We start from the raw sequence: 15,854 nt of genomic DNA on the forward strand, positions 1-15,854 counted from the left end.
AATCTTTAGTGATAAAGTTTTATTGTATAATGAGGAAGTTCTGAGAAGATCAAGAGAAAAAAGCCAAAGCAGCATATGAAACTCTAGGCTATCTGCCAGATTCATTACCTGTTGTTTCCTTTAAAAAAATAAAAAAATTAATAAATTAGCAGTGATTTACCAAACAATATAAAAGACAAAAGAAGACAATAATATTTCAAAGGTTTTTTTTCTCAATTTAGCATTTCCTCCTTTTCATCACCATATCCATCATCATTACTCATGTACTTTCCCATTAAACAGAGAAAAACAAAAATACAAAGCACTGCTATTCTGATAACACACGGCCTTGACCAAGCATTCCACAGCTGGGTCCCTAAGGGAGTCAGGCAGCCCTGAATCCGCCCCCTCCCTGCACCACCCCAATGACCACAAATGAAAATGACCCACCGTCTTTGGGAGCCTTGAGCCTTTCGACCCCTAGAGCTAAAGGTGTAATGAGAGGCCCTGCAGTCCCTGGAGTCAGGAACATTCCTGAGGGAACACAGCTTTCTTACACAATATGTTGCCAATACATCTCCAAAAAGGTTCAAAGCACTTACAAAATTAATCTCATTTAGAGAAAAGGAAACATCCTGACTCCAACTGTATAACTAGGATCTGACAGCTTCCTCATTAAATGCTGATATTGGTCTGATGTTTGCCCTCCATGATAACATGAAGGAGCACAAGGATCAAGTAGAAACTGGGTTATAGAATTAAGATTTTGAATAAAACATTTTCACCTCTCTATAATTCTTTTGGTCACTAAGGCTCACTGACATCTAATGACTTGCTATAACCACAGAGTCTCATAGATAGCTCCGCTTCTTTTAAGAACCTGTAGACCAAACAAGCCAACATTTAAAGAATTTAATGAATACTCCTTTTCTCTCTATTGTTCCCTAAATAAAAGCAAGGCCTTTGCCTCAATAAACTCATCATCTTTCAGACCTGTAATCCATTCCAAATCCCAATCTCCATGTTGAACTGAGTTAAACATTAAAAACAAAACAAAACAAAACCCCAAAAAACTTTTCTTCTATGAATGAGCTTTCCAACATGCTTAATCTCCTCCAAGACATCTGCTTTCTGATGAAACCCAGGAGCCTCCAACTCTTGAGTAGAACATTCACTGTGTGGTCTTAAAAGAGGCATATGCACGGATTCCTCTTGCAATATGCACTCCAAATTTGGATAAAACTTTCTTGGAGCTATTTGACATAGTGTTCTAAAAAATGATCCAAGAGATGACACATTTTAAAGCTCTATACCTCATTTACTGAAACATGTCCAAGTATAAAATTCATAGAAGAAAACAAAAATAGCATCATTTTTTTCCAAAGATTTGAGAATGACATTTAGAGTTGTCCTAATAATATAACTAGCCTTTGCTGCCATCTAGAGGTAAAAACTATGTAGTGACATCAAGAGTTATCAAGAAAAGCAAAATCAACTTGCAGCCATCAATGGTGTAGAAACAATGGGAGCCCAATAACTTTCAGGCAGCTGACCCTACCAATGACCACCATTCCAAGCCATACTGTCTTCACCAACACATATCAGTATAGCTTATAAGAAAAAAGCCCCATCAATATTGTGTTCCATATCAATTAGTTTACTGGACAGATTTCAGTTCTGAATAACCTGTGGTACTCATACCACATTCCTAGACAATCTGAGTCAGTAGATTCTGAGATGGGATCTGGGCATCGCAGTGTTTTAAAAGCCGCACAGGTGGTTCTGATGAGCATCTAGGACCACTGGGCCATGAAACCCTGGCCTTCCACAGTGTTGAACCTCCCACACCCAGGCAGGTCAGAGTTCTGGGTTAGAAAGACCTTAAAGCTTACATCTAAATGAGCTTCAACTATGGCAGTGTTTATCAAAGTATGTCAGGCTGACCACCTGTATCAGATAAACCACCCTGAGGGTTTATTAAAAATGTGAATTCCTGGGTGCATTCATAGACAAATGAATTACAGTTTCTAGAGGTAAGGCCCAGGAATCTACAATTTAAGTAGGATCCCATCATAGGTTTTTGTACACTAAATAGGACAACCAGTCTAAAGCCTGACAAAGTTAAAGGACATCACTGAAACCTATCTTGTAAAGGCTATTATTAATGCTGTGGTTACAAGATCAGCTGACTTGAATTATGATTTCAAGTGCAGCTGCTACTTATTCATGGTTTGCACAATACGCAGATGTTCATAGAAATGTCCTGATCTGTGAAGTATTTCCTTCCTTTTTTATGCCTTAATGTAACTTAGTGTTGCTTTTTTAAATTGTATACTTATTTTAGAAAATGTGGAGAATATAGAAGATATAAGAAAAATAAAAAGCACTATTACTCCATTACCCAGAGTTAAACACTGATAGCACTGGTATATTTTCTCCTAGTATTTTCTCTTCAAATATACATAAAGTATGTATATAGTTTTAAATCCTGCTTTTAACATTTCTGAATAAATACTTTCCCATATCTTGAAAAGCATAATTGTTTAAAGACAGCATGATATTTTCATGTAATTATAGTGTAATTCATTTACTCTATCCTGACTGTTAGAGCCTTAAACTGTGTCCAGTTTTCATTGTTATAAATAATGCTAAAACAAAGAGCCTTGCCTACATCTCTGATTATTTCCTGGCAGGAGAATAATATCAGAGTATCAGTATCTCATTTGCTATGTTTAGGATTAAGTATAAAAAAAAAATATCAGGGCTTCCCTGGTGGCACAGTGGCTGAGAGTCCACCTGCCGATGCAGGGGACGCGGGTTCGTGCCCCTGTCCGGGAAGATCCCACATGCCGCGGAGCGGCTGGGCCCGTGAGCCATGGCCGCTGAGCCTGTGCGGGAGAGGCCACAACAGTGAGAGGCCCGCGTACCACAAAAAAAAGTCAGTAAGAACACTAAAGCCTAAAACGCTCCTAGTGCCTAGGCATAGAGAAGACTGTACCAAAAGAAAGCATATTCCCCATATAGTCTATCCTTTATTGAAGGACTCACATTTTTTAGCCAATTCTGTGTAGTGTTTATTTGAAAATCTAAATATGATTGCTGTAATAGTTAGGGGGCATTTAAAATAAGTGAATGTTTACATAAAGAGACCAAGGGGCTTTACTGTACTTTATCAGTACAAAAAAAATGTGGAAACAAATTTCTATAGAATGAAAAACAATATAAGAAGGGTTTCCACAAGAACAGTATTAGAATCTATGATGAAAACTACACTGCATTTTTAAAAGATTTCTATTTTTGAGCTCACAGCAAGGAAAGGACGATCCAGCAAAAGAGGGGGAAATCATCATCATCATCATCATCATCATCATCATCATCATCATCATTGTGGATTATAATGAGAATTACAGTTAGCTGAGACCTTTTCCCATCTCTTTACCAACAAGTATTCTTACCCAAGAATATTTTTCCTAAATAAATGAAAATAAGAGTATATTTTTAAGCAAATATGAAGTAAATCAAGTCTTTACTCTTTCACACTCTACAGCCCACTTTCCCAGTCCAGATCACTCAACCTATCTGTGATTCCTCTCTCAACCCTCATAGGCTAACTGTGGACAAATATTAATACAATTCTACCTCCATAATGTGCCTCCCCCCAACCTAAGTCCTTACTATCCCCCTACTACACACACACTGTCTATAGAATCAGGTACAATTTTCCCTATCTAGCCCCAGTCTACATTCCCATTCTGCTTCTCAAATACAACCTAATTTGAAGTCATTCCATTTCTCAACTGTATCCAACTTCCTACCCCAGGGACACTGCCAAAAGTATTCCTTTACTCTGGAATGCTCTCCCATTCCTGCTGTTAAAAATCCTAAAAGTCTTTGGAGGCCCAAGACAAATGTTACTTTCTCAGCAAAGCTCTCTTAGATCCCTCAGTTGAAATTAACCTTTCTCTGGCAATCTCATTACCCTTTGAGATGAATTTGGGACACTTTTCTTGTTTATCTCCCACTACGCTATGATTGCCAAAAAGCAAGAAACATGACCTATTTATCTTTGTATCTAACATTATCTACACTAGAAGGCCTTGCACACAGCACACACTTAACTCATGTTGGCAGAATTGTTTAACTGAATTTTCTTTCTTCAACCTGACAGTCTGATGTGTCCCTAGAACCTAGTGTTTTCAAAGAAGCCAAAATCTCCAAGCTGACTCTATGTCCCGAACATGTCTGTTTCTCCACCAACTGTACCATTAACCACCTTCTGTTTTTCTGTTTAATTCAAGATCAAGGAGGTATGCAAGCAGAGAATCCCAACACGGATCCCTAAACCAAAATCTACAGGCATTGCTAAGCTTTCCCCTAAAGTTCTCCCAGGGCCTATGGATAAGACTGGCTGTGGGAAGCTACACATCATAAGGACTGTCACCTCTAATACCTTCCTCCACATGGGAGGGAAAAGGTAAGTCATGCAAATGTACTGCCTGGATACATTCACCTACAGAAATATCTGGAAAGCCGGTGTTACTAGTATGGAAGGACAAAGATGAAGGGCCGTCTCTCCGGGAAATGGTGAAACAGCAAACAGACAGACGGTTGGTTCATTCACAGGTTGCTGGACCTGGTGAATATCATCCTGAAAGAGCAGGACATCTGCAATTACTTTAACTATATATGTATATGCATATACACACAATCACAGGCCCAGACACACACCCCAAATCCTCCCAACTCATCATCCTACTTGTAATCCAACCCAAAGTTGGACTATCATTAGCCAGGAATAGGACTGAATTCATTAGAACAGTTCAAAAGTTTTCTGGTGAACCCAGAAGTAATTCATTCCACAGAACTTTGCCAAGAAGATGTGGTATCAAGGATTCCTAATCTGCTTCAAGAAAGTCAGATTATTTCCATCAAAATGGCAGGACAATTAAAATCATACTTTAAGTTCTAAAAATATGACTTCTTTATGACCAGGAGGAAAAAAACAAGTGGTACTTCTTAGTTACAAGGAAGAAAGGAACAACAAAAATGAGTAACAGCCGAACACGTCCTTTGTGTGGCCTACCTGATAAATGCTGGTGTAGTGTGCACACTTGGCTGCTGGCACGTAGTCTTCTGTCCCACTTTCCCTAGTAAGTTGCCCCTCCTGTATATACAGGCCATGGAATCTCATTGCTAGGCTTGTAAAGCAAACCATTTTAGATTGGTATCATTGCTTTCTATAGTAATCAGGACATCTGAGAGTCAAAGGTCACTAATACTAAGATCTTTTAGGGAGATATGAATCACGGTCTTGGATGTTTAAAAAAAAAGACAATTTATCATCTCAATGGACATTCTTTAATCACATCTGAATCAACACTATTGAAAACTCAGTTGGTTCAAAAAAAAGCTTGGGATCAGGAGACTCAAATTCCAATTCCAGTTTTTCACTCATTTGACACTGAGCTTGGTGTTCATTAGTCTAAGCCTTGAGTTTCTAGTATGTAAAACAGAAAAGCTGAATAATTCTTCAGGTCCCTCCCAGTTCTCATCATCCATGAGTACGTCAACTACGAAAACTGAATTCAACCAGTCATCTACAAGGCGGGGCTCAGTTCCCTGGCAGTAAACTAAAGTAGTTCTTTTCTTCACACTAAAAACTCACTGAATCAAGGGAAACATGTATCTGTAATTTAGTGTGGATAGAGTAACACAATGATATTTTAAGACAAATAAGGCATTTTTGACATGGGAGACAGTTGTATCTCACAAAACTTCAGTCAGAAAAAATAAATACATTCTACGAAGAGCACGACCCAAGGTTTTCTGTGATTCGGCACTAAGAACTGGATGCATGATCCTGGAGGAAATCCTTCTGGTTAAGGACAGTGCTTTAGCTGGCTGTCCTGGGATGAAGTCAGCAGAGCAGGAGCAAAGGAACTGCCATTCTTCGCATTCATCCAGCCAAGCCCAATTCAATGCATTGATGTCACTATACAAATGTCCCTGGGACCCACTTCAATTTCAAGGAGGAGGAGAAGGAGCTGGTAGCCTGGGGAGCATTGAGCTATACAAGCCAAAGAGAGGGATGATCAGGAAATGGCACAGGGAGAAGGTGAGGAGGTTGGGTGAATTAAAAACCCGAAGTGGAAAAGTCTAAGTTAAATGAAAGCAGTAAGAGAATGGAAGGAGTGGACTACAAAAAAAGATGATGACCCTCTGACAAGAAAATGATACAAGAGAGACAGTTCAGAAGGAAGTGCAGGGCAGTAACGGGTGGATGGTGCAGTGGGAAAATGTGTAGGGGGCTTAGGGCTATGCCTGACATTAACAGGTAATATTCAGCGAACAGAGAAATGAGTGAATGAGGGAGAGAAGGGCCATTCAGTCAAGACATAAGTGAGAAAAGGTGCTAAGAGATCGCAATGGTATATGATAGGGTCAGGAAAAGCAGATATGCTGTACTGATAATTATGCTAATGCAAAGGAAAAACACTGAACCTCCTAGGGTGGAACCCAAATAGACTGAAGAAAACCATGAAACAAAGCAGGAAAAACAAGCACCAACAGTACTAGAAAGACTCAATACCCTGGGAATGTTTTACCTTGAAGATGAACACAAAATATATTTTACGTTAGAGGTTTCAAAATTGTTTTCTGCTATGTTAAGAGACTCCCTAAAGTACATTTTCATGCCAAGCTGGCATAAGTTCAAGAGCAAGCAAGATAAGAAAGACAAGATATTGTACAAATAACTAAAAAAAAGGATAGGAAAATAGCTACACTTCTATGGAAAGCAGCAGAAACCTATCTTTAAATGGTAACACAGTTCTAATCCCATTGAGACAAAAGTGTTTAAAATAACACAATCTATCCTAACAAAAACTATGCTTATTTTAAAGCAATATGTAATGCAATAAAAATGCATAAACAACTTAGACCTGGGATAAGTTCAACAAAATGGTGTTTGACCTATAACACAACCAAAATATAAAGAATTCTGCCTCCTGAACATAATCCGGTTTCTGCAGAAATGTGATTCCTCCAAAGATAAAAATAAAAGAAGCTATCCTAATAATTCTATAGTGATTTTATTAAGTTACATTTTTAAAAGGAAGCAGATAAAAATCCAAGTGAGCAAAAACACATTCAAATTGTAACAAAAATTTTAATTTTTGTATGATTTTGTATGCTGGAGTCTTTCCTCAGCTGTTCATTTATTTAGCTTCAATGATTTCTGAACTAATCTCCTTGCAACTTTTTAGAATAAAGTATCTGATTGTAACAGGAAAGTGACTGATCTCAGACATAACTGATAATTCTGGACTGAGTAATGGAGTAACTGATGTAATGGAGTAATTCTCTCTGGGATGTGTTTCAAATTCCTGCTTTTGAGGACATGTGACATAACTCTTGGGGTCTGACACTGAGTCTGGGGCAGGGGTCTATAAATGTAAAGACCCCACAGGCCAAATTCAGCCCACTGTCTTTTTGTATGTCCTGCAAGTTAAGAATAGTTTTTACGTCTTTAAACAGAAAAAAAAAAATCAAAAGAAGAATATTTTGTGAGATGTGAAAATTACATGAAATTCAAATACCATTGTCTACAGATAAAGTTCTATTAGAACACAGCCACATTCATTTGTTTACATATTTATTATCTGATCATTTCTTATGCTACAATAGCAGAGTTGGGTAGCTGTGACATTGGCCAACAAAGCCTAAAATATTTACTACCTGGCCTTTTACAAAAAAAGTATCCTGACCTCTGGTCTAGTGTGAACTAGACTAACAAGGAGCTCAAGAGCTTAAGAGCTTAATCAACTAATTTTTTTTTTTTTTTTTTGCGGTCCATGGGCCTCTCACTACCGCGGCCTCTCCCGCTGCGGAGCACAGGCTCCGGACGCGCAGGCCCAGCGGCCGTGGCTCACAGGCCCAGCCGCTCCGCGGCATGTGGGATCCTCCCGGACCGGGGCATGAACCCGTGTCCCCTGCATCGGCAGGCAGACTCTCAACCACTGCGCCACCAGGGAAGCCCCTTAATCAACTAATTTTTAAAAGCAATGCTAGCAATTTAAGAATGCAATTAAGAATTCTATGAAAGTTGATGAAAATGGGGAAACTATATTTCAAGCTGTTTGTGAGATATTTAGTAAAATGTATACTTCTATGAAAGCCCTACAGTGTTCAACTAAAGAACATCAGATGAGTAAGGATTTGTGCCACAAAATAATGTAATGTGTTAATGTTGAATCTGAGGGGGAAATGGAACTATTTCTAGGCCTTCCAAATTCCTGGTATTTTCTAAGACAGCAGAGCTACTGTACATGCTATTTAGAGAAAGATGTATAAATTTGTACCTTTAAACGTTCATAATTGTTGTCAAGAACCACTTGTTTAATCATTTGCAAGAATTATAGAAATTGTATACAGTAAAGTAAAACTTGGTCTTTGTTACAGTCTTCAAGTACAGAACAAAAATGTTGCACCTATCCCTCTCCTCTTTCCTTCTTCTCACCTTTTAAAATTTATCCTACCCGTTTTTGCCCTTAAGCATCTGTCTTAAAAGAATATCATTTGCATTTTGATGAACCACATCAATGTATAAAGCCCATAAACAGATTATGTTTTTCCCTCTAACTCCATTACAATGTTTAAAAGAGAGCCAAGCATGAGAGTTCAATAAATGATTTTGAAAACAACATGCTCTGAAGTTGATCCTCTGTTGTATGTTATCAACAACTACTGTAAATATTCCAAGTCTGAATTTTATATGTAGAGGCAATGCTTTACAACATCTACTACTCATGGCTGCCTACAGATGTGAGAAAAGGAAACTCTGGTGTGAAAAAAGGAAAAAAAAAACCCAAAACTTAAGTTATTCAGGTTTAAAAAATCCAAGGTGTTCCCCAACTTCACCGTTTCCAGAAGGAATTCAGCATAAAGTGATGTGATTTTTAAGGATAAAATGATATTACAACAAAAATATTTACAATGCTTACATCAGCAATCTCAAACAAAATGAACAATCACACTGATCCTAGGTGACAAAAGCTGTCACCAGTAGGAATTATCAGCTCATTTACAAAGCAAAAGACTGCTGTTCTTTCAAATATATAATTTCAAAACTAAACCCAAATATGGTTAGAATAAAATGATAGTAAACACAGTTATAAAACACAGATTTCTAATGTATTTTTAGAAAAAGAAAAGCAACATCTGCCAAGTCCGTTAAAAGCCTAAGCAGGATTTTGACAACTCTTCCAGTGGACCAAGCTTCTTTAGACGCAGAAGTCCTATGTTAAAGTCTCCAAGATGTGGCTGTGAAATATTAACAATTAATTACTTAATGAACAAATCCTTAATGAGTGCCTTCTAAGTACCCAGATACTACTATAGGCCCAAAGGATACAGCAAAGAACAAGATAAACAAATCTCTGCTCATATGGTGCTTACATATTAGTGTGGGGAGACTGTAATAATTTAATAAGGAAAATAATAGTTGGTGATAAGTGCTCTGATGAGAAATACTGCAACATGATAATGTAAGTAGATAGCTACTCTACACTTGCTGAACAGGAACTTAGGTGTGTTTGAACTTAGGTCTTAATGTCAAGAAAAGGCCAACCATTCAAAATTCAGAAGGACAGCCCAGAAAGGAAAAGGAACAGCTATTGCAAAGGGCTAAGACAGAATGAGCTTGGCCTGTTGAGGCACCCAATGAAGGCTGGTGTGGCTGGGACAGCATAAACTAGAGGGGAGTCAGTAAGTTCCAGCAGATACCAACCATGGTAAGCAATCTAGGTTTTATTCTGTGTGTTGGAGGGAAGCCAGTGACAGGTTTAAGCAGGAATGTGATCTGATCGATCAATTTGTCTGCTGACTGAAGCACAGAGGGACAAGATGGAAATTGGGAGCCCTGTTAGAAGTTTACCGCAGAGGTTTAGGCAAGAGGATGGCAGCATGTGCTCTGATGGCGTAAACAAAAAAAAACAAACAAGCAAAAATAAAAAAGGAAAAAAGATTCAGGATATGTTTTGGAGGCAGAGACAAAACTTGATAGATCAGATGTAAAGGGTGAAGGAACTAAATAAATGAATAAATCAGAACATGCCTAGGCCTTTGTGAAATTGGGCAGTTGGTGATTTAATTTACTGAGATAGGGAAGTCTGGAGAAAAAGCAGATTTGGGGAAAAATTCAGGAGTTGGGCCTCATTTACATTTGACATTCTCATCAAATAAGTATAGACATCAAGAAGACAGCCAGGTATGTGAGCCTTGAGCTCTAGGACCAAGTATGAGTTCCTGGGAAGAGATTGTTCTCAAAGTCCAATGGTACAACCTGCTTATTTGTATCTCAGAGTAATCAGTGTTCTTTAGAAGAGTACACTTTGGGAGACTAAGAGTTAATAGACAATTTGATAACAATGATGTATCTAAACAAAAGGTTTATAAAGTATGAGCCTCTTTAAACTGATAAAGGATTATTATTTTAGAGATGAGATGCTTATCATTGATAATTAGAATAATTAACTTTGAGAAATTTAAGTACACAGACTGGTTTCTGACTGCCTGTCTATGAATCTCAGCCTCTCTACTTACCAACTGAATAACACTGGGCAAATCACTAAACCACTTGGTGCCTCAATTTCCTCATCTAAAAAATGGAGATAACTGTACCTACATCATGGTATACTTATAAAGATTAAATGAACCAGTACATGTAAAGCAATCAAAAAAAGTATCTGGCACAGAGTGACCACTTAACAAATGCAAATTCGTATTGTTACCTGCAATTTCCGGGCACTGCACACAGAAGTGTCTTCACACTTCAGTTTTCTAGTTAGATTCTTGGTAAGAGATGGCATCAAAAATTCAGAATAAGCTAGGGGAGCATATGAAAAACCCTCCTCAAAAGAAGTGGAGGCAAAGAGTTTTGCAGATTGCTAAAAACATCCTCTTTAAAAGTAAGCTATAGGGACTTCCCTGGTGGCACAGTGTTTAAGAATCCATCTGCCAATGCAGGGGACACGGGAAGATCCCACATGCCGCGGAGCAACTAAGCCCATGCGTCACAACTACTGAGCATGTGCTCTAGAGCCCGCAAGCCACAACTACTGAAGCCCACGCGCCTGGAGCCCGTGCTCCACAGCAAGAGAAGCCACCACAATGGGAAGCCTGCGCACAGCAATGAAGAGTAGCCCCTACTCACCGCAACTAGAGAAAGCCCATGTGCAGCAACGAAGACCCAACGCAGCCAAAAATTTATATATAAAAAAGTAAGCTATATATGTGCCGGTAATTCCTAAATTCGTTATCTCCAGCTCCAACCCTGGAGCTCCAGACTCTACACCCAGCTGCCTACTGGACACTTGACTTGGTAATTTAATAGGCATATTATTGGAATAAAAAGGGAAAACAATCGGTGTTCTCTTTAGTAAGTGAATGACCAACTGACCACTTCCAACAACAGAAACTCTCAGCTCTGCTCCATAAGTCCCGAAAACCATGACGTGAATAAACATTCAGCTTCACACTGAGAAAGGGCCCAGTTTGGTCAACTACGTGAAATCTCAGGCATTGCACCTGGTGCATTAGCACTAATGTTTTGCAATTATGATTCTACTGCATGTATTGTTTACTACCATACATGCAGTATTATATATTATTATCAAATAATTTCTTAAGGTAGGCAGGGAATAAGGAAATAAGTGAAATGAAGTGAAACGAAATATTAGATATCATTAGATGATTCCTAGGCTCTGTTGCCTGAGGCATACTGTGCTGTACACACCTCAGCAGAGGAAATTCTCAGTTGTCTTACCCTGGGCCATGACTCCAATCACCACCAATGATGATAGCAACAGGGTGACCAGACATCTCAAGTGGACTGCCCCAGCAAAATTCTAAGAGCATGGCCTTCCGCTCTCAAAAATGTCTAGACTGGATGAGAAATTATATATCTACCTGTGTATACTATCACCAAAAGTCCTGTAAAATGCATTCACTAATTCAGTTAATATCTACCAAATACCAACTAAGTGCCAGGTACCATGTTGGACTCCAGTACAATGCAGGATTCTAATACAGGCATACCTCGGAGATACTTAGGTTCGGTTCCAGACACAATAAAGTGAGTATCACAATAAAGCAAGTCATGAATTTTTTGGTTTCCCAGTGCATATAAAAGTTATGTTTTACTATACTGTAGTCTATTAATTGTGCAATAGCATTTCATATAAAAAGAGTATATACCTTACTTAAAAAATAATTTATTGCTAAAAAATGCTAACCAATGCAGAGTCACGACAAACCTTTACTTGTTTAAAAAAAAATGCAGTATCTGTGAAACACAATAAAGTGAAGTGCAATAAAATAAGGAATGCCTGTAGAAAAACGACAGGTTTTGAAAAGCCATAAGATATATGCAAAAAGGGTCATATGTAGATCGAGAGCTTTAGTAAGGGTCTCTGAGTTACATACCTCATCTAAGACGTCATGAAAACCGCAAAAACATAGTTCAATTCCTTGACAATAGATAGAGAGCTGGATAAATATCATACACAGTGTGTGTCGGTGTTTGGGCATCTGTGTGTTTGTACCGTTTACTCTTAGAAAACGTGCACGAGAATTCATAACCACAGATGTCAAGCCTTTGTTGTAGATAGATGTAGACTGCCGAATAAATGACTAAATGCTCCATCACCTCGCCACCATAAGCACTAACTGGAAACAGGTAATAAGGAAAGATGTTTACTTTTATAGGCAAGTAGCGTAACACACGACAGGAGTAATGGCATTACTACAACTATCTTTCCTTTCTCTGACTTAAGGCACTATTTCTCCTCTGACTTTCAAAACAATATATAATTCACATATTTTAGGCTGATCTTTCTCTATTAACATAGGTAGGATCAGAAAACCTGAATTGGTGCAGCTGTGATTTCTTCTGAATTAGAAACATTATTCAGATTATTTAAACAAATCACTGGTAAATAATCAAGCAGATCTCAAGGAAGCTTATACACTCACCTATCTTCAAAGCAGTTAACAAAGCAAAGGCCATTGATAAATTTAATGTTAGCAATTTTCAAACCTCAATCTTACAGCTAGAAGGAACCTAAGAAGTGGGGTGATCCTAGGGACTCCAACATATCTTGATGGGAATCCTGGCAACTTAGATGAAAGAGGCTGTAGCACTTTATAATTCTAACTAGATTCAACGTTTAAAACTCTTGGTTGGTAAAACCCTTAAAAAGATGATCTCTAAGGATCCCTCACTTCACAGACTATGACACTGAGGACCAGAGAAGCCACACAGTAATAGTGGGAAAAGTGTGACTTTGAAAGTCAGGTACTCTTGACTAACCTCTTCCCAGATCTCTCCCTTGCTGTGTGTTCCTAAGAACAATTAACTTTTCTGCTTCTCATTTAAATATGAAGGTAATGCTTACCTTTTAGGCATGTTATGAAGATTAAATTAAAACGCTTACCCTTTAAGAATGTTATGAAGATTCAATGAATTCATATTTATGAAAACATCTGGCACACAGTAGATACTCAATACATGTTAATTTCTTTGTTTCCAAAGGGTGACTAACTTGAGAGACACATAGCTGGTAAGGGCAAGAAACAGGACTAGAACCAAGAATTAAGATCCCCTTCACCACTCCAAAAAATTCTGACTGTTTCTTAATTGGCGTTTATCCTTGAATCATACCATAAAATATAGTTTTTAACACCTCAGTTATGGGGGGCAGGGGCTATTAAAGGAAACGTGAAATACCACAGCCTGCAAAAAAAGGTATTTGTGCCTTCAAGCACAAGCATACATTTGCTAAAAACAAACCCTCAAAAGAGTCAGAAGTTTAATCAATGAAGTATTATACTGGCAACCTTTTGAAAAATGCCATCTGCTCTGTTTGTATCTGAAGCCTTCCCTTCTGGAAACAATGCTGTAGTACAGCATTGAAACAATGTTCGTTGTTTTCAATGGCTATTTCTCAACTCACATTTCAATATTAATGATTGCAGCAAATATGTATCAACTGTCAATCATGTGCAGGGTCCTGTGGACTCTACAGACATGAATCAGGCTTTGGTTTTACCATAAAAAAATCTTAGAATCTAGTAAAGAAGAGAGGCAGACTCTGAAGAATGATTTAAAAAAAAAATTGTATATTAAGCCATGAGACTTGAAAAGTTCAAGGCCAGCCTGTGGTGAGGAGTTATTTAACACTATCTACTCAAGGATAAAATATTCACTGCATTGGCAGTAGGTACACGTAGCATAATAAACATTGTCTGAACTGTGTTAACTGAATTCCACTCTCGTTTCTGACACCAACTAGCTATGTGAACTTGTCATGTTATTTGATATCTTTAGGTTTCATGTTCCTCATCTGTCAAATGGGTGAATCCAAGCGGATCTCCAAGTCTCCTTCAGGCTCTAAAAGTCCAAACGATATGATGATGATATGATGCTGCTGCCGCTAACGATAGCAAGAAAAACTAAAGCTTTTATTTACTGCTCACATATTATGTACCAAGCACTGTGCTAAAGTACATCATTTGTATTATCTTCACGACAACCTTATAAAATTGGCATTATTACGCTTCTTTTACAGATGAGGAAAAGGAGGCTAAACAGTATTAAAAGGCTGGAGTCGCGATTTGAACAGAAGCAGTCTGAACCTAACCCAGGAGTTAACCCTTAACCGCTAAGCCCAAACTCCCTGTCTCCGCGAAAACTGTCTTATCTGTTAAGAAATAAAGACAAACAAAATACAGCTTGGAAAAGGGTCCTTCCTGACTAGAGGGCAGGTATGAGTTACTGTCACACTTGTCTGTTTCACGTGTTAGTATATCTCTTGCTTCACTTGCTCCGCGACGCTCGCGTGCACCACACGGCGGTGTGCACTACCGCGAGGCAGAGAGCGGCGACCGCCAGAGGCAGCGCCGGCCCGGGCTGAGGCGCACGGAAGACTGTGGGGTGGGGGAGGACCCGCAGGAGCGCGGGCAGAGTCGGTACCTGGGCTGCTGGCTGTTCCTGCCGGCTGGGTCTTCCACCACTCGTCTCCAAGATCGTCTGCCATCTCCACGCGGGACTCGACGTGGCCCGACCACGAGGGAGGAGCGGGCGCTGACCGTGACTCGCGCTGCTTCAGAGGAGGGATGCCGGCGTCGCAGCACGCTCAGCCTCTCCTCAGACACTGTCGCCTCCGCCCCGCGGCGATGACGTCATAACCTCCGCCTCGCCTCCCCGGCAGCTGCGTCTAACTGTTCGCAGTTTCTACATCAGTGCGGATGGGCAGGATCAGTCTGGAGACTTAAAGTAAACCCCCACAAAAGCCGAAAGAAAGGAAGACACGTAAGCAGAAAGAGTACATCATTTTTTTAAGTGCTACCTTTAAAACATTTTGTTTAGGTTTTATTTTTGCCGAATAGATATTGTCGAAAGTGGGAGACCAAATGCTAAGACAGTTTTCCTCTGTTCAGTTTCAAAGGCCTTGAGTCGCGGGAGAAGACCATAGCACGTGGGTGTGTTTTCGTCTGTGTGTTAGTGTTTGGGCGTCGGTGTGTTTTTACAGTTTGCTCTATAAAAAATCGTGCACAAGTCATGACCATGAATTTTGGACCTTTCTTGTAGATGAGGGTACTGCTCTTTTTATACGATATGAGGAAAGTAAATGTTGACTGGTCCAGAAGTGCTTGCCAACGGACAGACCCGAGAAGTACGGAGAGTTTATAGTCGACTTCCCCGCACACTCTTCGACTGCGCCCCCCCCCCCACACCTGGTTTTGTGAAACAAGGGAAGAAGAAGGGAGCCCGTTGCTGCCCAAGTATAGGTAAGCGACCTACGGTGCTTGTCTCA

The 15,854-nt window shown here is 39.3% G+C and overlaps 2 protein-coding genes across 4 annotated transcripts in view; one reads left to right on the forward strand and one right to left on the reverse strand.

Moving 5' to 3' along the window:
• FILIP1L (filamin A interacting protein 1 like) overlaps window positions 1-4,472 on the forward strand; it is a 224,398-nt gene extending 219,926 nt beyond the window's left edge. The window contains exon 5 of the mRNA XM_067739118.1: window positions 4,278-4,472. Coding sequence (XP_067595219.1) covers window positions 4,278-4,457 — 180 coding nt within the window. The 3' untranslated portion in view covers window positions 4,458-4,472. The remainder of the gene's footprint in view (window positions 1-4,277) is intronic.
• Window positions 1-15,213, reverse strand: part of CMSS1 (cms1 ribosomal small subunit homolog) — a 382,923-nt gene extending 367,710 nt beyond the window's left edge. For 2 of the 3 annotated variants that reach the window (XM_067739122.1, XM_067739123.1), the window contains exon 1: window positions 15,011-15,213. In XM_067739122.1, the coding sequence (XP_067595223.1) occupies window positions 15,011-15,074 (64 nt within the window). In that variant the 5' untranslated portion in view covers window positions 15,075-15,213. The remainder of the gene's footprint in view (window positions 1-15,010) is intronic. The other variant, XM_067739125.1, reaches the window with a different exon arrangement.
• Window positions 15,214-15,854: the final 641 nt, after the last annotated feature.

Source organism: Pseudorca crassidens, chromosome 5 (assembly GCF_039906515.1).
Source record: "Pseudorca crassidens isolate mPseCra1 chromosome 5, mPseCra1.hap1, whole genome shotgun sequence".
NCBI lineage: Eukaryota > Metazoa > Chordata > Mammalia > Artiodactyla > Delphinidae > Pseudorca > Pseudorca crassidens.